At 42.2% G+C, this 24,879-nt stretch overlaps 3 protein-coding genes across 3 annotated transcripts in view; 2 read left to right on the forward strand and 1 right to left on the reverse strand.

Annotated features, from left to right (window-relative positions):
• relt (RELT TNF receptor) overlaps nucleotides 1-8,753 on the forward strand; it is a 73,363-nt gene extending 64,610 nt beyond the window's left edge. Inside the window, exons 8-12 of the mRNA XM_078284067.1 lie at nucleotides 1,224-1,304; nucleotides 2,383-2,461; nucleotides 5,366-5,758; nucleotides 5,905-6,030; nucleotides 8,459-8,753. Coding sequence (XP_078140193.1) covers nucleotides 1,224-1,304; nucleotides 2,383-2,461; nucleotides 5,366-5,758; nucleotides 5,905-6,030; nucleotides 8,459-8,462 — 683 coding nt within the window. The 3' untranslated portion in view covers nucleotides 8,463-8,753. The remainder of the gene's footprint in view (nucleotides 1-1,223; nucleotides 1,305-2,382; nucleotides 2,462-5,365; nucleotides 5,759-5,904; nucleotides 6,031-8,458) is intronic.
• A 3,287-nt stretch (nucleotides 8,754-12,040) lies between these two features.
• p2ry2.1 (purinergic receptor P2Y2, tandem duplicate 1) lies at nucleotides 12,041-18,353 on the reverse strand. Its single transcript, XM_071904743.2, has 5 exons — nucleotides 18,246-18,353; nucleotides 14,297-14,653; nucleotides 13,623-13,791; nucleotides 12,877-13,222; nucleotides 12,041-12,793 (listed from the first exon to the last, which is right to left on the reverse strand). Exons 2-5 carry the CDS (start codon nucleotides 14,634-14,636, stop codon nucleotides 12,599-12,601), a joined length of 1,050 nt encoding a protein of 349 aa, XP_071760844.1. The 5' UTR covers nucleotides 14,637-14,653; nucleotides 18,246-18,353; the 3' UTR covers nucleotides 12,041-12,598.
• Nucleotides 18,354-20,964: 2,611 nt separating this feature from the next.
• Nucleotides 20,965-24,879, forward strand: part of fchsd2 (FCH and double SH3 domains 2) — a 75,938-nt gene continuing 72,023 nt past the window's right edge. The window contains exon 1 of the mRNA XM_071904742.2: nucleotides 20,965-21,213. Within this exon, the coding sequence (XP_071760843.1) occupies nucleotides 21,193-21,213 (21 nt within the window). The 5' untranslated portion in view covers nucleotides 20,965-21,192. The remainder of the gene's footprint in view (nucleotides 21,214-24,879) is intronic.

Genomic DNA, 24,879 nt, shown 5'->3' on the forward strand with positions numbered 1-24,879 from the left:
GTGGGCAGCATTTATGCTTGAAATGCATTGCATAGCTGCCCACATTGCATAGCTGCCTGTTCATTCCTTGCTATTCCTTGCGCTTTTGTTCATTTGTGCGCTTATATGTAGCATGAATAAACTTTCACTTTTTTGCATTCAAGGAACTTCCATTCTGTTTATCTTTTGAGTAATGTTTTGGCCATCTTGGAAGATCCCGTTCCCCTCAGTTTTCAGTTTCAGTCATGTTAGCTCCACAGCGCTGCTCCGTTTGAACTTGGGAATCTATGCCAGCTGATTTTTACAATATAGGGCGTCTTACCATGGCTATGTTTCTGAGTTCTGAACTGAAAACAGGACAACTGACTGGTGATTTGATGGGAATGGCTGCTCCTATCACAGTAATTCAGTGGTTATGACATGGCTGAAGCAGTAAATGGGACTGAGTGAGTGTCACACTGTCACATGGATGCCGTTATCCCCACATAGCAACTGCCACCGTGGAGACAGAGTTATTGTTATGGCCTAACAACACCCCAACATCGCTTATGCAGATAAGCACACACACAGACGCACTCAGATAGACACATAAATGCATTCATACAAACACATTTTCTTCTCTGTAACACAAATAACTATAGATACATGTGGTCACATGGACATACCATATACCCACACAGGAGCTCTGTTACACCACACACACACACACACACACACACACACACACACACACACACCACTCACACACTGAGCTCTGTGTGCTTCAGCAGTGCTGAATGGAGCATGATAGCTGAGTGAGCTATTCTGGACCCCCCGTGCCCTCACCCCTCTCCTCTCAACTGCCTCACTGTGCTATTATGGGATGGTGGGGGGGGGGGGGTTGCCATGGTGGCACATCTATTCTCTGCTCTTCAGTCATCCACAGTTCTTATCAGTCCTATCAGTGCATAGAGGCACTGTATGCTAGCAGTGACGTGCATTATATGCAATGTACCAGGGATTTCTTTCCCCTTGTCTTTTTCATGTGACCCAGCCGTGAGAGTTGGACATTGTATCTCCTTATTTAGTCTCTATCTGACTCAGAGTGAACTTGATGTTGTGGAGATTTAAGGTAAACATATCTGTGGATAGGGTGTATCCAATCATTCAATTAATAATTAATTCTCGTTGTCTGTCTCTTCCCTTCTCCTCTCTCTCTCTCTCTCTCTCTCTCTCTCTCTCTGTCTCACTTTCTCTCACTCCAGGCAACGGTTGTCCCTACATACCTGACGACCCTAACGAAGACACCATCAGTGTCCTGGTGCGCCTCATTACTGAGAAGAAAGGTATGCATACACTAAAGGCGATGTCACTGATCTTGAGTTAGCGGTTTCAGAGCAGTTTCATCACTAATGGCTTGGGAGAGGAACAGGAGAAGACAATATCATCACAGAATGGGTGTGTACACCACATGCAAATTTAACATGGCCGCAACTTAAGCCACCTCTCCATGGTAAGACGCCACAAGCTCTGACTCTCTGTGCAGTATGCTCAATTCTTGCTCACGGTGAGGACATCGCCCTCTCCCTCTTTCCATCCTAGATTAATAGTTAAGGTTAGGAATGGGGAAAGGGAGGGGAAGGTGAACCCTAGTCAGCACAACCTCCCCACTGCTAACACTGCAGAATGTACAGAGAACCACGGGGTTGTTGCTGAAGGAGGATGAGCGTTCCACTGTTTGCAGTCTATGCATTGAAAGTTGGTGCATCTCTAAACACTCACCTCTCAACACTGGAGACATGCATGGTATTCTCTTATACTAACCATCAACTCATGACAACCACTGACTCAACAAGATCATTTACGTGTCTGTGAAATGAGTTAACAGATAGCAGTTTACCTAAATTCTGTTGTGTAATCTCATTGGAGAGCAACCTAACATTGAGCGTTTCAGCATTGCCAACAGAACATTGAGGCTGTCTGCAGCAGATATGAATGTTACCAATTTTTGTTTACATCTCACAAAGTGATGCACGCACATTTGCTGGCCATTAAGTTAAGAAGTAGTTAATTGAGGAGATAAACGTATGAGTGACAGCGTAGCATACACCATGAATCCTAAAATGACGTCAGGGTGTCTGGACTGTTTCCCAGGCAAGAGCACTTGTCCAATTAGCCAGCAAGATGCTCCAAGATGAATAGATTTTATATATAAACATTTCATTGGCACATACCTTTTAGAGTCTAATATGGTTTGTAACCGCATTACCGCAGACTGTTAAATCAATAAGCAGACGGGAGTTGTTTGATTGTCTTAATTTGTCGTCTGGGACAGTAAAGGTATTGACTGTCACAACATTGTCATTGATTATGTCTCATCTGGATGGGTGTGTGTGTGTGTGTGTGTGTGTGTGTGTGTTTCAGAAAATGCTGCTGCACTAGAGGAACTGCTGCTGGAGTACGAGAGCAAGCAGATGGCCATGAGCAAAGCCTCGTCAATCAAGTAAGAGACCACAAACACACACACAAATGCATGCACACACACACACACACACATACACACACACACACACACACACACATACTCACCATATACTTTTTGCTTAGTCATGCTGCTCAAGGTCAAGCTACAGTTGGAGGAAGGGGGGTGATAAAATTTTGGGAGCGAGACAGCAAGGCGGTGAGAAATTTGGAGGGAGGTTCTTGCCAAGAGTGATGAAAATGAATGGGGGAGGGGATGGGGAGGCAGAGAGAGGCGGAGAAAGGGAGAGAAATTAAGAGGGAGAAACCTTGCCAAGAATCACTGACAGAAAGTTGCTCTTCAGGGACAAACGCAGAGGGTTAGCTGTTTGGCCACATCTGCTATATTAACGATAGACATGTTAGTCTCCCCATAGACGTTACAATGAGGGGCTTGGTCTTTGCAGACAATGCAATAATACTAATCTAGATTCAAAACCACGAGATTCAGTTTCATTTACAATTGTACATTGTTTGAAAGAGAGTCTAATAGAATTATAGTATAACATGACTTGACTTCAGCTCCCTATAGAGTCAGCTGCATTATATAAGACGCCCTAACTGGGAATTTAGATTAGATTTTTCAGATGCACGGCAACGAGTTTTGCATTAGAGCATCTTTAGCAAGAAAGTAGTGTATGTATGCACATCCAATAACTTTTCCAGGTGCTTGGTATACTGTAAGTTGCAAAGAAAAAGGTACCTGCATGCTATATTAATGTTCCCTTTTGTGGTTTATTCAGCAAAACGGTCAGAGCTGGTTTTCATTAAACTCGCATGTGTATGCTATTACTGGTGGAGAAAACCTGGAGGGACTGGACGATACTGGAACACTTACAAACGATTGTCCTGCTGCTACTAACTCTCTACTGGTAGTCAGTTCAACTCAATTCATTCATTTATTCATTCATTTCATTTCAATAATATTAAGCAGCTGCTTGCCATTTATTTTTTCCTTCTTCCACAGTAAAAAAACATAAACACTGAAAAAGTATTAGAGTATTAAAAATGAAGCATTAAACAAAACATTCAAATGTATTCGGCACAAAGCAAGTAACAGCAACGTACAGAACATCTGCTGTGTGCCCACAGTAAAGCTATGGAGAAGACTAATAATTAGCAGTGACTCAGTCCCTCATGTCTGAGGGACTGACCAATGTCTATGGAGTCATGAGGCTTAAGCACTGTGGAGTGTCACTAAGCTCAGTGAACATCACATATCTTGTAGCTTGAGTGTAACTACATGGGTTACATGATTTGGAGTAGTTGTGGTTGGAACTTGGGTCGGAAGTTGCGGCCATTTAAATCGCTCAAGACACAGAAGAAAAAATCAGCATAGAAGTCAATCTGAGCAGTCCAGCAATATGCTGCAGTATGTCACAGTCTACACCACTTTATCAGTGTCCAGTGCTCTTTGTACTGGACAAAGGTAATAAGGGATATAAAAAAAATAAAACCTGTGAACTGTAGACATTGTATGTTTGTTAATCGCCATCATAGAGCAAAAAGCAAAGAGCAAGAACACATTTTATTTGGTATACTGAGATCTTTTATTCTTTTTAGTCACATCATTTATCATCATTATACTCTTTGTTCTCCAAATTGCACCTCTACTCTTTGCTGCTGCAATGACCTAATTTCCCCTCAGGAATCAGTAAAGTTCATCGTGTCTTACAGTATCTTGATAGTGTAGTTGATAATTGGATCCAATCCACTCTATGGAATATACTACATCTACAATAGTGAGTCCCAGTGGCCTCTAGCAATGTGCTGCTGCTCAATGGCCTGCTGTAGCCTATGAGCTTTAGATTCGAGAACATTCTGAATGCACGCACACACACACACAGACACACACACAGACGCAGACACACACACACATACACACACAGACATTCATAGACAGGATTAAAGAGCTTTCCAGAACTGTGGTTGCATGCCGTGTGCATGCTGTGTGCATGTGTGTGCGTGTGTGTGTGTGTGTGTGTATGTGTGTGGGGTTGGGAGGTTCGGCAAAGGTTATCCGGGGTCATTGAAGGACACCCACTAGCTAGCGTAGCGCTGGGACACATAGCTGTATTCATCTCTCTTGCTCTGCCTCTCTGACCTACACAAAAGAACAATAGAAAGCTATAGAACTATGGAGCTTTGGGCCTACGGGGGCCGAGCCCTCTATCTAAAATGGTTGCAACATTGAAAGATTTGAAACTTAAGATTACATTTTTCCATTTGTTTTCCACTTATATAGTCAAATTCAATAAGCAAAAGCGCAACGACATATCAATACATAGCATAATAATACTGTATACCAACAGCGGTTAAGGACATGTCTGGATTCACTTGTTACTTCCTGGAACTATGGTGTGTTGCTAAGCAACATCAGAAAAAACTCTTGAACATTCTATTAGGAAGCAATTGGGAGCACTGGGGATATCATTTCAGTAATTTTAGTGGCCCTGCATGGGGCCACGGGAGAGGGGAAAGGTGTGTGTGTGTGTGTGTTTAGAAATAATGAGGGGTTCAGTGTATGTTATGAAGAAGGTTATGCATTTATGCTGTGTATTTGATTACAGGATACATTTATGAATTTATAATATACCGTACACTGAATGGACATGAATGGAAAAAATTCAACCAATGCAAGATGTAAATTTAAATTGTACTTAACTCATGATGGTGTATCTCTTTGTATTTTTTTTGTCATTGATTTGATGTGAGAACTTTTCTGTTTTTCGATATTTGAATTTGGAAGGAAATTCACTTTCTGTGCTGACTAAATTGAATGTATGAATAAATGAATGAAGCATTTTGAGTGTAACTGTTGCACCCACTGATCCACTGTTCTCTGCTCCAACCCCCCCTCCCCTCCTCCTCCTCTCCTCCACCCCAGGTTCCCGGTGCTGTCCCCCCTCTCTCAGTTCCGCTCCCTCCCCAGGCTCTGCCCCCACCAGTCCCACCTCCACACCATCTCCGGCCTGTCGGGCCTGGCCCCCAAACACGGCTACTGCTGCTCCCGCTGCGCCCAGCGGAAATGGCCCCCGGTCCTGATCCCTCCCCTGGATTCCCTCAAAGACCCCCTGAAGCCCCCCCAGACCCTCATCCTGCCCTCCCTGGACACAGCTGCTGACCAGCAGAAGAGCCCCCTGCTGGGGGGAGTGGGCGTGGACACGCACCATACGCAAGCTGTCGTGCCAAACGCGGTGCAGGAGAAGGTGGGAGGGGGTGAGGCGAAGGAGAAGAAAGAGAAGAAGGAGGGAGAGCTGACAGTGCTGTCCGTGGGGAGGTGAGACACGGGCACAGAAACACACACACACACACATACACACAGACACACACACAACTGACATAACTGTGAGTAAATGGAGCCATAGTCACATGAGATACATAAAATTAACAATGATCATTTCCCTGCTTGATGGACATATTCAGATTTCAAGTGGCCCAGATCCCCGAGCAGAAGCCTGTCACCGTGGAAACTAAAACATCATCCCAGGAGCCACGGAACTCCCTGTTTGGAGGGAAGCCCTTCTCCTCTTCTTCATCAGGCTCCAGGAGGTATATAACTCCCCTCCAACCTCTCTGTCTCTCTTTACCCGCCTCCCTCCTTCGTTCCCATTCTCTGTTCTTTCCTCCTTTCCTGTTTCTTTCCGTTTCTTCCTCGCTGCACATCGCTGCGCATTATAACTAAGTTATAGTCTAAGTGCTATGGAGTGATCAGAGAATTCCCGCGTGAGCACAGAGAGCCTGTCCGCTCACGTTCTTCTGGTCGACATTGAATTATGTAGCAGTGACACACACTTCCCTTCCATGTATGTGTGTGTGTATGTGACTGGGAATGGGAATTGTACACAGTGTGCGCAGTTCAACAGAAGCTGCATCTCTTAAACAAGTCGGGAAATCAGCTTCTTTTAGGTTCCCAAATGATAAGAGAGTAGTAAGTAAATAAAGTTTATTTCTAGAGCACATTTAAACACAGCTTGAGCTGACCAAAGTGCTGTACAAAGAACATTAAAATACAAAGTAAAATAAAACACAAGGAGAAACATACCAACGACAACAATAAGCAACAACAAGGGACAAAATACAGAGTTATAGACATGACAACAGATTAAAATATTAGTGGGCCAAAAAGGCCAGAGAATAAAAATGTGTCTTCAGCCTAGATTTAAAAACAGAGATGGAGGGATCTGTCACCTTTTAGTTTTAGTTGTGACTGTGGGACATACAACAGAAATTTGTTGTCAGATCTAAGAGACCTAGGAGCTGAGTGCCAGTGAATAAGGTCTGTGATATAAGATGGGGCCTGACCTTTAAGAGCTTTGAAAGCAGTCAGCAAGGTCTTAAATTGAATTCTAAAATGAACAGGGAGCCAATGAAGAGAGGCTAGGACTGGGGTGATGTGCTCGTGCTTTTTAGTACCAGTCAACATCCTTGCAGCTGCATTTTGGACCATCTGCAGGCGAGTTAATAAAGACTGGGGAAGGCCTAAATAAAGGGAATTGCAATAGTCCAGTCGTGATGTAATGAAGGCATGAATTACTTTTTCCATATCATTGAAAGACAGAATTGGCTTGAGTTTGGAAATGGTTCTTAACTGATAGTAACTATTTTTAACAACGTAACTGATTTGTTTAACGAGACAGAGCTCAGAATCAAAGATAACACCCAGGTTTTTTGCATGTGACTTCACATATGGGGTGAGGTGGCCTAGCTTACTGGGGAGATGGCTTCTGGAGTGAGAGGGACCAAAGATAATTACTTTGTTTTATTACTGTTTAGCTGAAGGAAATTATTTGCCATCCAGCCTTTAATGTCCTCGAAACAGTCCAGGAGAGGCTGTAGGGAATCCCTAGATTTTAGTGGGAGGTACAGCTGTGAATCATCAGTATAAAAGTGACAGGAGATGTTATACTTCCTAATAATGTTTCCAAGAGGGAGCATGTACAGACAAAATAGAACTGGCCCCAGGATGGATCCCTGAGGGACCCCATAGGTGACAGGGGCAGAGGAAGAGGAAAACTGACCTAAAGCCACTGAGAATGTCCTATGTTTAAGATAGGATTTAAACCAGTTTAGTGCTGTACCCTTAATACCAACCCACTGTTCGAGACGTGTCAAAAGGATGTCATGATCCACGGTATCGAAGGCAGCACTAAGATCTAGTAAAACCAGGATGGCATTTTCCCCAGAGTCAACAGAGAGTAACAGATCGTTTGTCACTTTTAACAGAGCTGTTTCAGTGCTGTGGAGGGCTTTGAACCCTGATTGATATGGATCAAGGATCTCATTGGTATTCAGGAATGGTTGTAGTTGTGACAGGACAATTTTCTCCATTATTTTTAAGACAAATGGCAATTTAGAGATGGGCCGATAGTTATTTAAACATTTAACGTCAAGGTTATGATTTTTGAGCAGAGGCTGGACAACTGTGTGTTTAGCGTGTTTTAATGAGCCTGAGCCCCAGGATGAGACTAAATATGCTCAAAGGTCAAAAAATGGCTGTTTGTCATGAACACTCTAACACTGTCTGTGATTAGTCAGAACTGTCGTAGCATTATTACTGAGAGAGTAAGGGGCTGAGAATGTGTTAGCTCTGGCTGTAGTCTCAAATGATTTGTTTAATGCTGTTATTTCATCATGTCCTGCTAGGGGATTTCCGGGCTCAACTCCCCTTAAAAAAAAATCCCCTCCAGTAGACAGTCATTTCTGCTTCAAAAGCAGCCCAGAGGAGGAATAATGGCATATGCTTTGAAATAGTTCAGCAAAGTTTAGCAATTTATTTAATCAAAAAAACTCATATGAGATATTGAATAATTCATTTGACAACAATATACTTGGAAAAAATCCTACATGGTATGTATTTAAAATATCAAAGGCTAATGTGTTTTCTCTCTGTCACTCCTTATCTCTTCTCTCTGTCTCCCGTTCTCTCCTTCACTCCCTCTCCTCCTGCCATCTCTCTCTCATTTTCCCACTCTCTCAGGTGAACAGAGGGACGCTGGATACTAACGCTACCTCGCTGAAGATGACCTCATCATCGGTTGACGACTTGACAACTAGCAGGGAGGGTGTTTCTACATGACTGACACCGACGACCGCCTCCTCCTCCTTCAGAAGTCGATCCTGCGCTTCCTGAGGAAAGGAATAGAATTGTATTTATTATCACACAAATAATTATTGTGCTTCACAGATGGAGCCATCGTAGAAGTTCCACTCGATTCACGCTCGCCGCACTCCTGCTGCACTGTTGTCCCGCTCCCAAGAGGAATTGTTTTGAAACACCCTGTTGGATACATGCTGGGGCGGGACGGGACAGGGCGGGGCGGGGCGGGGCGGGATGGGGGGACTTCTACAATGGCTACCGCTGTAGCTTTGTGATGAACAATTATCCTCAGAGAGAAGGATAAAGAAGAGAGGGGTGGATGATGAACAAATGCACTCTTAGCTCCTGTATTTGTGCTTCCAAAAAAAAACTAAAAGCAGGGGTTAAACACACACATGAACATGAACATGTAAACACTTGTACTTACACACACATCAAAATATGTGGTTATTCTTCCCTGTGGGGAGTGCAGAGGACGAGACACTGTGCAATACTGACACTGACGAGAAGACAAAACTCCAACAGCAATGAGACAGAAACAAATTCCCAATTAGAAGTATATACATAAAAAACAACACTAAGCCGGTGGTCTTGTGCCATATGAACCAAGAGCCTGCAGGTTTTCACTGCAGCCAAACACTGTAGCAGCTGATTCATCGAATAGCAGACCAACTCCTCAGCTGTAGTGTTTGGTTGAAATAAAAACCTGCATAGTCTTGGGTCGTATGGCACATGGTTGGAGACCACTGCACTAAGTATTACAAGGAAAAACATCAAAAAAACAAAAAAAAAAGTTACATTTAATCTTGATATTTCAGACATTTTTATAAGTTCAGTCATTTCGCTTCTTTTGGCTCCGATTACATCGGAATTGCAGATGAGCTGCAGTTTTATACCTTGAAAATGTTGAATGTCTTAACAGATGCAGCTCGCTACACACTGAGCTCACAAGAACTTATCAACATTTTGACAGTTTGGGAAATAGTCATCTATAAACACACACCCACAGTCAATATTAATTACATTTGTAACAAGATGGTTTTCTGGAGGGGCCCCAGATCACAGCACATCATTTTATTTTATTTTTTTTTTAATGAAACTGGCTCCCAAGGCAATAGACTAAATTTGTCATTTTGCCTCTTGGCTGAAAAGGCTTTAAGAACCCTGGAAGTAGATCTCACTTATGTAGAATAGGACATGTAAATGTATGTACATATGTAAATACGGGTGGGTATAGAGGAACTGACTTTGCCTGGCTTTTATAATTGGAGTATATGAGGTGCGGAGTGGATAGATGGGATCTCCCCAAACAGCTGCGCGACACCACTATGGGACATTTGTAATCCATCAGCCTACAGCTGGTCAACCCTGTAGGAATATCAGTCAATGTCATATTCTCACTGGAGATGACATCACACTCTCAAAGGATTCAATCTCATATAGGCTAAAGTGCCGTTGTTGCACTAATATGACATGAAATCTTGATCTGGTGAGAGGTTTGAGAACTCTCTGCACTGTTTATTACCATTCAGCTGTGCAACATTTCATTTTTTTTTTTTTTTTTTTTTTCAGATAAAAACTGACATTCTGTTCATGGTTACCCAGTCTAATCTTGAACAGTGAAAATTTAAACCTATTACACACACGCACATTAAATTTCCAAACCTGTACGCATCCCATTCCACTGACATATTTATTTATTTTTTTTTGTGTCTTGAAATAAACCAACCAGTGGCTGCGGAGTATTAGCGGTGGAGATGCCTCTTAGACATGCAGCACAGTTGGCTTTTAGTTTACATCCTCATGGTTTTTAAAGGGTGCGCTATAATCATCCTAGGTTTTTTTAACTGCTCATTTTCATATTTTGTTATTATGTTACTGTTTTATTTTTGCAGTTCAGAGAACATGACAACATGTCTGCAGGATTGGATCATATTTATTGGTTGAAGCATTTCCATGTTTTCATTTGATCTGTGTATTATTATTATAATAATAATTATTATTATTAAATGTTACAAGCTGAAGTGTTGCTGTAGGAAGGGTAAACACTCATCTCATCAACTTTATAGATTGTATTTATAATATTACATTTTTTTCTGTATGATATTTTTACTCTTGAAATAAAGAAGAGGTGTATTTTGATTTCCCTCCTGTCTGTTTATTCCTATTGACTATGGAGCAGGTTTGATTTAACAGTAACGTGGCTTTTTAGTGTTTGTGTGTGTGTGTGTGTGTGTGAGAGAGAGAGAGAGAGAGAGTGTGTGTATGTGTGAGAGAGAGAGAGAGACTAGGTTGTAAACATTACCAAATCAAACAATCTAAGACAAAATAGAAAGTAAGAATCCCAAACCAGTCGTCAGCAGTAGCCTGTCTCGTTAGTTAGGCAGTATCCCCCTCTAGTGGTTAGTAATGTTCATTAGATAAGAGGATGCATAGCCACAGTTTAAGTCAAATGTATGTTACTGGAGTTATCAAGCGGCCACTTCTCATCACAAATATTTGGTTGAATAAAGCCCACAACACCTCAAGGAAGCACAGCAGCAAATTGTATTGAACTGAACTGAACTGAACTGAAGCACCGCTCTCTGCACCAGCTCTCACCGCTCATCAGACCCACACTTTACACTTACACTAATGACGCTCCTAGTGCAAGTTCAAGCAGGGAGACAATCCCTCTCACTTTCTCACTCTTCTCTTTGCACACCGGGACTCTGTCATCTAATCAACACTCCTGGTTGTCTGCCCAGGCTATTCTGTCAGCCAATTATCTTGCTTGGCAGGTAGTGTCTAAACTTGCCTACCTGACAGTCTCCTTGCTGTCATTTTAGTGTGTGTGCCGTTTCTCCCCTCCACCACCAGTGTCAAGGCCCCGTCTATGGCTCCCCAGGGGGATCTTCGGAATTGCATTTATTTTTAGGGTTTTATTCCCTATAAATCATTTCCTGTGACAGGGTCAGTGCCGAAGCTCTTCTGTTATATTAGAATAAACATCTGTCTTTCGTGCATCACCTTTTGTGTATTCCCTGATTGAACTGCACTTATAGGCATACACTTCCCACAACATTATAATTGATCATTTCCAAACTCAGCAACAATAGGTTAATGGGACAGCTAACTCTTCTGGCTTCAAACATCCTGCTCAGTCGCTCCAACAGTCAGAGGCTAAGGGGAAAGGTGTACCCGCCTGAAACAGCCTGCTCAGCAGTTCAGAAACTGGCTTGAAACAGCCGGCTCAGCAGTTCAAGAACCACACAGTTCTAATGATCAGAGACGCATGGGGTGGATGACCCGGCATTTAAGGAAAACAACGTAGACCAATTGTGAGACTTCCTTCCACTCATTCCACAGTCATTGCACTAGCATGATATCTTATGCTTGTACGTGCATGACACATTTTATCACATCAAGACTAAACAAAATGTATAGCCACACCATATCATATAGTCACAATTTATACAGGTTTATTATGAAATCATATTTACTCCATTTACATTTTATTACTCAAAGGGACACACATACTTTATCCTCACTTAATGAACAGTCACTGTCAGCCCTACAAGCCAGACGAGTCGATCACAGAGCGTTGATCAAGGACACGACTGGCCTCCCTGTCCGATATGTGGCTCAGAAGAAGGTGAGCTGAAGAAAACCCTCTCGTTAGCTTCAGAGGCGGATCTTCAGAGATGCTTCTGTTAGTCATACAAGCAACAGCATGACAGAACAGCAGTCCTCCAGCAGAATCATTCAAAATAATCCCAGCTATGGAGCACCAAAAAGTTTAGTTGTGTCAATACAGTCATAGCATTTGATGCATTTGATGTGGAAAATGTCATGGTTTCTACAGATCATATTTTGTTGTTAATGGAATCCTGTGAGTCCTGTGCTTGCCAGAATAATAGACAACTGGACCAGTTCATTTTCTTCAAAAATGCACTCCTGAAGTATACCAGAAGAGTCTGGCACTCGTACACAGACCCACAGCCTCGTGGATCTAAAACCAAGATAGTTTCCTATACTGGATCAGAGTTGCGTCGTCAAGCCTGCGTTCACACTTCCTGGTTTCGATGCTGACAACTTCTTCTTCTTGGTGAGGTTACTGCGGAAGTCCTGTCCGGCCAGGAAGTAGAGGATGGGGTCGAGGCAGCTGTTGGTGCTGGCCAGCGGTCGGGTCACCTTGTAGGCCAAACTGGACGCTTCCAGCAAATCACAGCTCACCTGGCAAACAGATACAGATCTAATTTGCTGATTTTTTAAATAACTATAAGATTAATTATTAAATAAATGTGTTTAGTCCTCACCTGTTCTGGGTTGACCTGCCTTAGGTATCTGAAGGAGTAGTAAAGACTCCTGGTGAGGTGGAAAGGGAGGAAGCAGAGCATGAACGCTGCCAGCACGATGATGATCATCTTCACCGACTTCTGCTTGGAGCGGTGCACCGCCAGGCCGCCCCTCTCCCCCTCGGCTCCCCCCTCGGACCCCCAGCCCGGCTCCAGGAGCTTGCGCACCATGAGGCCATAGCACACCATCACCACCATGAAGGGCAGAGCAAACATCAGCACCGACACGGCTGAGCTGTACACCAGGAAGTCGTCGAAGAGCTCTGGGCTGGTGGTGTCGTAGCAAACCCTCTCTGTGCCCTCATCCCTGGTAAAGGAGATGACAGGTAACTTGTTTTTAAGACTATTTAATGGTATTTCTGTTTTATTTGAAATTGAACACTAGAGAGAGAGATGGAAAAGATTAAAGAGAGGGGATAATGCGTAACACGTGTCAGGAGCTGGCTTGGAACTTGCAAAATATAAAATTATTACATCTAAAGCCAGTAAGAGAGGGAAATACACACATTCTAGAAAGAAAGAAAGAAAGAAAGAAAGCAAGAAAGAAAGAAAGAAAGAAAGAAATAAAGAAAGAAAGCAAGCAAGCAAGCAAGAAAGAAAGAAAGAAAGAAAGAAAGAAAGAAAGCAAGCAAGCAAGAAAGAAAGAAAGAAAGAAAGAAAGAAAGAAAGAAAGACAGAAAGAAAGAAAGACAGAAAGATATAACCACCTGGTCCGGGAGAAGTAGAGGATGGGCGCCTGGCAGAGCAGGACGCAGGCCCACACCGCCACAGACACCAGTCTGGCCCGCCGGGCGCTGACCCAGTTGAGCGAGCGGACCGGATAACAAATACCAACGAAGCGATGCAGACTGATGCAGCACAGGAACAGAATGGAACCTGCAACAAGTTTAATGACAGAGTGGCTAGTGGATATGTTTTGTACTGAGTCATATATATCTAGTACTGTATTGTGTATATATCATATTACAGTACAAGTTTGATCATGATATTGTTTGACATCCATCACATCATATTGTATTATTTCACATCCTATCATTTCATATCAGTTTGTATTATATCATATTACTGCTGTTTTGTGAATCACTTGTAAGTCTAATTTGATGTCATTATTTTCTTACTTGAATCATATCATATTTTATTATATTGTCTTGTATCATATTGTATCATATCGTATTGTGTCACATTGCATTGTTTGTATCATACTGTATCGTATTGTATTACATTGTATTTATGTATTTTATCATATCGCATCATATTGCATCGCATCGTAGCATATCATATCGTATCGTATTGTATCGTATCATTTCATACCATATATCAGACCATATATCAAACAGTGTTTTTGCTGTGTTGTATGGTGCCATGCCATTCAGTACTTTACCGTATAAGTTGGCATAGAACAAGAAGCGTATGAGCTTGCAGAGCAGCTCGCTGAAGGGCCAGTCGTTCTCGTCGGCATAGTAGTAGATGAGGAAGGGCAGAGTCAGGATGTAGAGCGTGTCGCACATGGTCAGGTTTAACATGTAGATGGTGGAGGGCTTCCAGCGCTTGGTGCGGAACACAATGACGTACAGCGCCATGGCGTTCAGCGCCAGGCCGATCACAAAGACCAGGGCGTAGCTGACGGGGAGGAGGATGTACTTAAACTCTTCCTCGAAGTGGCAGTAGTGGAGGTCAGTGTTATTGGCCGAGGAGGTGTTGTTGTCGTCAAAGGTGGCCATCTTGGTTGGAAGAGCACCTGAGTAGAAGATAAGAACAAGGGGGATCAAGTTTGGGAATAGATTACCTAAATAAAAAAACATACATAAAAAACCCCAGAAGTGGAAATGTATAATGTTCCCTTGCTTTTAATATGCAGCATTTCAGCCCAGTAGCTGTTTGCTAGGCATCCAGCATGGAGACTGTGGACCGTCCTTACTGGAGATACAGGAAATGGGAAATGGGAAATGGGTGTGATGTTGAGGAAATGGCATCAATCTAGATTATGTTTTGCAATTGGCCCTATTCATTCAGTTTGGCATGCTTCAGCAGGATAGTCAAGCGTAAGGCATCCCATGCTTAAGTATAACTGACTGGCACACAGTAAAGTGATTTTACTGTCGTGTTTCCTCAATCCCCCATTTAGCTTGAGTCATCCCATTTTAAAGTCGCTGTGCATTTCACAGAGAGTAAATCATTTTAACATTGACTTCCCCTTAATCGCCTTTTTCTGAGTGAGTGGGCGAGTAAATGAGAGAAAGATAGAGAGAGATTGAGCACCCCATATTAAACCATAACTGATTATCATAGGGTACGTTGATTTACTTTTTGGTATCCTAAATCCTTTTCTGACTGAATACATGAATCAGTGCATGACTAAGTGTGTGGATTAGTGAGTGTGACAGAGGTGTGTTTTGTGGTTTTAATATGGAGTACATGAGATGAGATATGCTGTCCCAGCAGCTGTCCAAACAGGTTCACTGGTGAGGTATCATGACTCTCTCTATGTCTCCGGCAGAAAACTGATGCATGGTGTAACCTTAACACCTTCCTTCTCTCTTATAGGCTCATTCCCTCCCCCAAACGAGGAAACGGACAATCTGGTACATAGATCTGAACTGCAGGAGGCAGCACAACAAAACCCCGGGCAGAGATTCAGACAGGCTCATGGGTGGCAAACAAAGTTTTACAAAACATTTTGCACAGCAGGGTTCTCCACACAGACAGAAAAACAGAATTAATTCTGGCTCTTTGCATGTCAACATTTTCCAAACCTTGGGGCTGAGAGGGAGAGAGAGAGAGAGAGAGAGAGAGAGAGAGAGAGAGAGAGAGAGAGAGAGAGAGAGAGAGAGAGAGAGAGAGAGAGAGAGAGAGCGAGAGCATTTTAACTCAAAACAGACTGTTCACCCATTTCATGGCCAGCATACCCTGTTGCACTTATCTCAAACCATTGCTTCTCTCACTCTATCTCTTTATCTGTCCAAGTCAAGTACATAAATAATCATGTAAAAAATACACAAATGCAAAAGCAAATGAAGGTTCAAACAGTTCCCATGCAAATAATAGATCCCAAACTTACTGCTCTCTCTGTTCACTGTACTGATGAGCTACTCTCTCTCTCTCTTTATCTCTCTCTCTCTCTCTCCGTCTGACTCGATTATTCTCTCTCGCTCACATTCTCTCTCTCTTTCCTTCTCTCTCTCTCTTCCTCTCGCTGAGGAAGAGAGGAACAGCTGCAGTTTGAATTTAACAGATAGCAGACCTGAGAGAGCGAGCTGGCCCTTGTGTAGTTCCCTAAATTTTACCGCCCTGTTGTGTGCAAGCATGCAGCACCCAACTGAGGTCAACAACATTACTTACAATTTAGAAAGAATGTAGTTATTTGTAATACTGTTCATTTGTTTCCATTGTATATCCTGGTCACCCACTGCAGACCAATGATATATATGTTGTGCTATTGCTTCATTACAGAACTGATAGATCTATGAAATCGGTTAATCTGGTGGTTGAGTGATTACTATATAGGAGGCTAATCTTAGATGTTACCTGGGTAACTTTTTGAGACAATGTCAATGGAGACCTTGCCTAAATCTCAGACTGAAACAGGCAAATGGAACAAAATATGAGGATAACACAACAGGTTGTATGGAACAAAACTGTAATGAAAAGATAATGTTGTTCCTATCATCTACATTGCCAAAAACTCTGCCTCCATATCACAGCCTTCAAAGCATCTCTGTGCCTGGATGCAGAAAGTACCTGAGATTACCAGGAGATCTTTTTTTTTCTCAGGTTTAATCATGTGACCTGTGCGGTGGTTCCAGATTAGTTCTGCTACTATGAGACTATTACAGCTCAGCAGTGAAGGTGAACAGCAGATCCTGAGCAAGGTGACAAGGGTGGGATCCAAAGTTGGACTGTGGTAAGAAGAAAGCTGTTCCCCAAATCATTATAAAGAATCAGCCGATGGTTTTTTGAGTAGAAATTAACAATTTTGAAAGAACCTGCTAGCTACTGGTGCTGCCATAGCACTCCCAACTCCCTGTACTGTAACATAGGCTGAAAAAATACTAATAGGTGAATTTGTGTTAGGCTAACTACACAAATACCTCACTAAAACAGGTTGTGTCGCAAGAAATATTTTTGAAGAACTGGTCCCCCAGGGACAAAAACCTGAAAACTCCCTCATGAAGTTATCATGAGGTTATACCCAACTCAGTCAATCAGCCTGTTACTCACCGTTTTTCACTCTGTAAGAATAATATCTCCTTTCAAAGACTGGCCTGTGTTGATCGTCCTGTGTAACGCGTCCCCATGCTTGCGAGTAGTGAGAGTGTGTGTGTGTGTGTGTGTGTTGTTTGTGTCAGAATGCCTACCTATTTGAATGGGCGAAAGTGTCTGTAGGCGTGAGCCTGTTTGACAAGCTGCAGCCTGCATGAGGTGTGTGAACAGTTGGGCCTGCGGCTCACAATTTAGCCTTTCTGTTAGTAGAAGGGATAGATTGCATTTACAAACTGAGTTCAAATATTTTCTTTTCAACCTAGTCAATAGGCTCAGTCAATTTAGGAAGGAGATGTTCTTCTAAATTTAAATTGAAAAAATAAATAAAAAATAAAATAGTATGTGAAAGTAGGATTAATGCTTTATCATTGGTAGATTAATTGCAATTGCTATATAAATTTAGAATTGACAAATTGAAAGTGATTTGATCCAAGCCCTAATTCATATGATCATAAATAATTAACATAAACAACTCTCTCCAAAACCTAGAAACCAGAGAACTAATCTTTGATTTTTGCAAAAACAAATTGAACCTGAATATTTAAATATTAATAATTCAATAACTGCTACTTGCCAAACCTTCCAAGACTTATTTCATTAGCAAAAACTAGATGAGAAAGTACTTTTTTGTATTTTTATTTAGCCTTTTATAGCCTTTAACAAGGCAGGAACATTGCGAACTTACTACAAATCCATAGTGTTTTTACAAATACCACTGTTAAAAAGGCACAAGTCTTTTTGAGAAGAGGCAAATGCTCATACAAACAACACACAGCTATGAGAAATAAAGATCTAACAAGCAAGGACTATTAGGCATTTCCTGCCAAGGACCCAAATGATACATTTATGATCTCTTAACTTAAGGCTGAAGCCTGTTAAAACACAGAAGTGCAGTTGGCCTGACCACTGTGAAATTTAAGACACACCACTATCCAAAGAATAGCGCTAAGATTACCTGCTACTTCTCACGTTTAGCATAAACAAACATGTAATGTGTGCATAGTAACAAACTGTCTATGCTATCTATTATAAGTACTGTGTCACTGTTTTCACTCTGTATAATTTCTTACCTTCGTGCGGCCAGAGGAATATAGACGCTCCCGAGCCAAATCATAAGACAAATCATAAACCTAAAGCATTCTGGAGGAATCCTAACAAAAAGAATACAATCCAATAAATGTCAGCCATTTGCCTCTTTACCACTGTGGCACAGAGTTATGTGCGTGGGTGTTGAGAGATGTGGTTTGGTTTCTGTAATGTGAGTGTGTGTGTGTGTGTGTGTGTGTGTGTGTGTGTGTGTGTGTGTGTGTGTGTGTGTTAAGAATGGTGAGAGGAAAGGTGAGAAAGTATGCTTAATGTCTTACCTGCTCCAGAAACCCTGTGTATTAATGATTACACAGCCCATAACCTTAACCTTGGCCATGGCACGTAGGAGACTGTAGTGAGGCTAGGCAGCATGTAGCGGATTGAAATAATTGCCCTTCATCCTGTTTTGATTATTCTTTTCTATTGTCTAGTCATAATTGAGGTGACCAAGGATACATATTTTAGGGCCAGTCAACAGTCTTTTGTAATACTTGCAAAATATTTCATTATTACTTGTAAACTTTCAGCAGGCTGTAGACCTCCACAGCCTCACTTGAGTCAGCTGAATATCCAATTAAATTCAGTTTGATAAACTTTATTCAGCCCACCGGCACAAAAAACCAAGGGAAAATAACAGCAAGCGTGGAAACAAAAACACAGGTTACATAAAAACATTTGACACAGAAAGACCACAAAATAGGTGCCCTTGTGGTAACTGGCACCTAGTTTAAGTGCATGGGTGTGTGACTGCAATTCCATGGAAGTTGAATAAAATATTAAAGTCAGCAACAACAACCACAAAACAACCCGGTTTCCTTGACAACAATCCGGTATAGGTTCTGTGATCAGGATTCCTCTTGGGGCCAGAGCAACATCGGTCTCACACCTGCCAATGAGTTGCTGTTATATGTCTTATCCTTGTAATACTCAACCTAGGGCAGTTCCATGAAGGGGAACCTGAACCCGCTGATGCTGATGGAGAGTGGGGGTGTCACAGTGAGGATGGTGAGAGGAGTGACTGTTGTGAATTTAAAAATTGAAATTTCGGTTCTTTGGTGTGATGCCATATAAGAACCATTTCTGGTTCCACAAAGAACCTTTCAGACCAAGGTTCTTTCTTTAAAGAACCATTTCTGCACTCCTTTGCTTAGACAGCTGCATTATGTTGTTGTTGATCTGCCCTTGTATATTATATTTGTAATTGCGCAATATACAGTATACTATGGAGGGGTTTGGTTATTTTCCACATTTATGCCATCACCCACCATCCAATAACTAAGAATTAAGAAACTTTTAATATTAAAAGGTTCTTGAAAGGGTCTTTGTGGAACCAGAAATGGTTCTTCTATGGCATCACTCAGAAGAACCATTTTCGGTTCCAGTTCACGCCTTTATTTTGCTGTATGTATGTATGTATGTATGTATGTATGTATGTATGTATGTATTTATTTCAATTTTGACCTCCCCTCTGTATGCAGCAACATTGCCTCTTAATCCCACATGATGCTTGGCCAGCGCTCTCTCTTCAATTTCCAGACTTTGTCTAATGATACTCATCACTCAACTCGATATTTGGCTAATTTTAAACCATGGGCAAGCACAGTCAACACACAACACACACACATGCAATCATGCACACACGCGACCAACACCGTATCAAACCTGTTAGCTCCTGCTGGTGCCAAGTCATTACATGGAATTCAAACACAATCTCCATTGTAATGTATTCCTTTAATTGTTCACTCAGCACCTACAAGCCACTGCCTGGACCCAGTGACCCTCTTTACCCCCCTCCCCCCCCCCCCCCCCCTCTCTCTCTCTCTCTCTCTCTCTCTTTCTCTTATCCCACAGATTTTTGAAAATAGTAATTAGGCTAATAAATAACATTTTGCAATATTTATTCACACATTTTTAAATATATGTGCCTTATCATATGTTGCCTAATCGATCATTTGTTAAGTATTATATTAACCATATTTTATGTAGCTATACAACTTTATTTTAATTGATGTTTGATATCATTATCATTTCAGTGTTTGCAGGAGTAAAAGAGAAAGAAAAAATGTCTGAAAGCCTAAAATACATTTATTTTATTTTTTTTAAATCATTTTATTTATTTATTTTTAGCAAATTCTTTAAGGGAGGTTGACAAAAAAATATCCATGTGTCTGGGATTGGCTAGATTCCGTTTCTTTCTTTTTTTTTGCTCAATTTTTCTTCTCACTCGACGATCGATTTTTCCTTGATCGACTGCGGTTTCTTGTTGCTATGCAGGTCTGCGGACGCAGCCTCCTGTCAATCTTTTCTCCGCGAACAGGCTGGAGCACCCTGGAAAACAACATGATGGTCAAAGGATAAAAAACAATGCCATCCTTTTCTTTCCTTTTTTTTCCATGATTAGGTTTTAAGGTTTAGCCCACATTTGCTTTGCGTAATTGAATATCGACGATAATAAAGGCGACGCCGGGCAAGGAGAGGCAGAAACAAAAAGGACCCTTCTCTTTCCTACCACTGTTTTTCTTCAGAGACCGGGGGTCATGCCGCCCATCACCACAGAGGGGCGCTGTTGAGCTTAGTTGCCAAGGGGGTGCCCCGTTAATTTCCCCCATCCCTTCCCTTTGCTTTTTCTTCTCCGCCTGTCTGTTCCCCTGCTTCACAACACAGTACAGTACACACTAGTGCTCTAGTAGTGGGAGCAACCAAGAGAAGTGTGTTTAGTCTCTCCTCGTAGCTTCAGTTTTTGCTCTCTATAACTGGCCATTTATCATCAATCATGGCCGCCGGAGTACAAATTTAACTCCGTCTTTCCTCCCTGTCTTCTGGAGGGGAGGATTTTTTGAAGGAACAAATATTAGTCCCGCACTGATTTGGATTTCTTTGGAATTATAAGACATTTCACAAGGGAAATACCATTCATGTCAATACTCCAAAATGCAGCCGCCGCCGAGGAAGGTGAGTTTTCTAGAGCCCGTTGTTTTAGCTGGGCTGTACAGACAATGATAGATAGATTTCTGTATAGTGGATGTACATGATGTGTTTAGCCCCCCCAAAAAAACGCCTGATGCTGCGGCTGAGAAAATCCAAGGGTGAAGACCTTTGCTAGCTAACATTAGCAACGTTTGCTAGCTAGGGTTAGTTAGTACTACCATTAATATGCATCTGTCCAAACGTTATAGCGTTAACCGTCAAACGTCAACTAACGTTAGCTATCAAAAGCTAGGTTGGCTAACATAAGATATGTGTTAACGTTACAGCAAAATACTAGTGAATGTGATGTTGTGGTTGTGTTCCAGCACGTCCTGTATCCAACATTAGTGGAAATAACTTTAAATTAAAAAAAACGGTACCACAGCATCCAAATATTACACTAACTTATGTTAACGTAAACTAAACGTTGGTATTACCGCACGTTAACCTATAACAATAACGTAATAGTAATTAATATAATACAGAATTTGACGTTAATGTAGAAATTACACGCGTCGGTGTAATTTCGTGAATTTATTATGCCTTGGGTGATTCTGCCAACACTCCTCCAGACAACAAAACAAAAGCTGTCGTTTTTCCTCGTTGTGATGCTTCGTGTGTCAAGCAAAGACATTCAGTCAATCCAGGGTCACCCTCGTTTAATCAAAGGCTGGTGTTGGCTAACGCTGCCCGCTGTCAGTCCCGTGGCTGAGCTGACAAAAACCTTACACACACACACACACACACACACACACACACACACACACACACACACACAGGAAGCAGGCTGGCACAGGCATGTCTAATACTGAGTTATCGATTCTGCATGACCTGGGACATGATGACAGCCCCCTATAGATTCATTTCCAGCGTGTGTGCATGTGTATGTGTTTTTATGAGTGCCCACAGCTTAATGTCTAAAGCCTACCATGTGTGTTAGTTTGTGTGTGTGTGTGAGAGAGAGAGAGAGAGAGTGAGTGGTGCTGGAATAGATGCATGAGAGCCAATTACCCGGCTGTGGCACCCTTGCATGGTTTTCTGTTAATTACCACATATTCCCCCGGTGCCATTTATGCTCTGGTTTCTACACACTCTGGATGGCCCTGAACATGTCATATCATGCCTTTAACACACACACACACACACACACACACACACACACACAGCTTAACATGTCCATTCGTGCTCATCATAGAGGCTGTAGAGACCACCATGGTTGGCCTGTTCCACTACATGATTTCAGTCATATGTAGTAGCCTAAGTATTCAGTGTCAGCGTGTCTCCCATTCATTTAGTGTTGCCTCGCTTTTCAAATGTCGAACACGCACAGTCTTCGCTTGAGAGTAAGCTTTTAGCCTAGTTCTGAAGAGCTGTGAAAATCTAAATTTGTTACTTTTATACCAGCCAAAATACTTTCAAGAATAAAATATTATTTGCAAAATAGTGGTGTGTTGCCACCTGCCAAAGTGGCTGGCACACTCAATAGGCTTACCAACCACAGCCAAAATGTATCAGCATTTGGCTGATGGCTACTAATAATGTCTCTCCCAGTTCGACACATATAGCCCCTTAAGAGTTATTTTTATGTCCCAGCACATCTGCTTGCAGATTGAGCTAGTCTTAAGTTTTTTATGGCTGTGGCTCACAATTAAAGGGGACTGCAATCATGTAAGAAGGGATAATAAAGACAGTAAGATGCCACACACAAAGCCAGGATTGCATGGAGATGTGATAATCTAATCTGGATATTTAAAAGGGATTAGTGGTCGAGGAGAATGTTCATTTATAATCCATATTACTATTGACACATATATGGATGTTTGGCTTACAGTATAGGCACCTCTTTATGAGCAATACATCCACCTTATCAGCTACCACTATACCACCTCCAGCTCTTCTCCTTATGTTAGCTCCAAATCTCTCTCTCTACCTGTCTCTCTCTCTTTGTGCCATTCTGTGTCTCTCTATATCTCTTCCATTTCACCCTCTTTTGGCTCTATGTCACTGTCTCTTTCTGACTCTGTCTCCTCTTCTTTCTCTCTCTGCCTCCCTCTTACTCTCCCTCTCCCACTCTTCCCTGTCTCTCTCACCTCTCTCATATTCTTCCCCCTTCTCTTTTCACTTACAGCCTCCTCTCAGTCACTCCTTGCCTCACTTTTTTTTCTCCCTCTCTCTCTTCCTTTGCCCTTCCCTTCCCCCCCCCCCCTCTCTCTCTCTCTCTCTTCCTCACCCCCTCTCTCCCTCACTCTATCTCCTTCCCCTGTGGTTTCCTATGAGTGATAGAAGGTGGAATCAAGTGAAGTCATTTTGCCTTGATGATTTAATGGACCACTCCCTCCTTATCTTCAAAGGCACAGCATATGAAAGAAAGGAGCTCTGCAGTGTGTGTGTGTGTGTGTGTGTGTGTGTGTGTGTGTGTGTGTGTGTGTGTGTGTGTGTGTGTAACTGCTGTTAATGTAGTGTGTGTAATGTGTGTAATGCTGTTTATTGTTTTGTCTAGAACAGTCATGAATTTCCCACTGTTACTCCTCTGAATAGCCGATGGAATTTGCCCGACAATACACAATGACCTTCACACTGACTCTCTGTATGTGTTGGCAGGCGCGCGTGCGCGTGTTGGCGTGTATGCGCTTGTTTGTGTGTGCACGTGTGCATATTAAGTGTGAGACCTGTATCTGTTTATGCCTGTGTTGTTGCACACGTCTGTGTGACTGAACGCAGGTTGGTTGGTTTGTGTCTGAGTCTGTGCTGTCGAGGCAGGTTTACTAATGCATCATAAACATCAATCTGTCCATGAATCACACTTGCTGCCCATTAAACTATTAGGCCTCGCTCCGACCACCTAAATGAATTTGTGCATTGAGCTGTACAGTTTGCATCTTTTCCTTGAACATCATGGAGTCTGATAGTTTGTTCCTAAATGTTATGTGCTGTTAGAGTGTCTTCAATCACCTGTTTCTGCACCACACTAGTCGTGTTGCCACTTCAACCTCTCCAAAAAACCTGGGGAGACCTTGACACTGATTGCTGATAAGTTGATTATTGATGAGAGTGTTTGTGTGTGTATGTGTGTGTGTGTGTGTGTCTGTATGTGTTCCTTCCGGATGACTCTAGAGCTGAGCAAAACACACTCAGAGATGGATGACAGATGATTGACAGATAGATGGATGGATGGATAGGGGAGAAGTTATTCATGTTCAGTTCTGTGTGTGCAGCCCAGAGTGACTGAGGATTTGAAGAACACATTGATACAGCACAGATACGCTGAATGTACAAAATATTAGAGACATATTCCTGATATTTTGAGCTACAGCCCCTTTTGCATAATCCACATCTCCATTGTCTCAAAGTTTAAAAATCCTTCTCTAACTCGTCTGCTTCTCTTTATCTCCATCTCCTCCTTTATGGTTGGTATAGACTTAGTAAGGGAAATAAATTAGGGATAACGGCTTTTACCTGGATTCACCTCATCAGTGTACCTAATGAAAAGGAGCGAGGGGAGGGGGGGAGGGAGGGATAGACGGATGGAAGAATAGAGACTTGTTTTATGGAGTTGTGTGCTGTTTTCTGTAGGGAAGTGTGAGCCAGGAGTTGAATAACACACACACAGAGCAGATGAATGAATGAATGAATGAAGGAGCGGTTGATTGA

The sequence above is a fragment of the Centroberyx gerrardi genome, chromosome 6, assembly GCF_048128805.1.
Source record: "Centroberyx gerrardi isolate f3 chromosome 6, fCenGer3.hap1.cur.20231027, whole genome shotgun sequence".
Taxonomy (NCBI): domain Eukaryota; kingdom Metazoa; phylum Chordata; class Actinopteri; order Beryciformes; family Berycidae; genus Centroberyx; species Centroberyx gerrardi.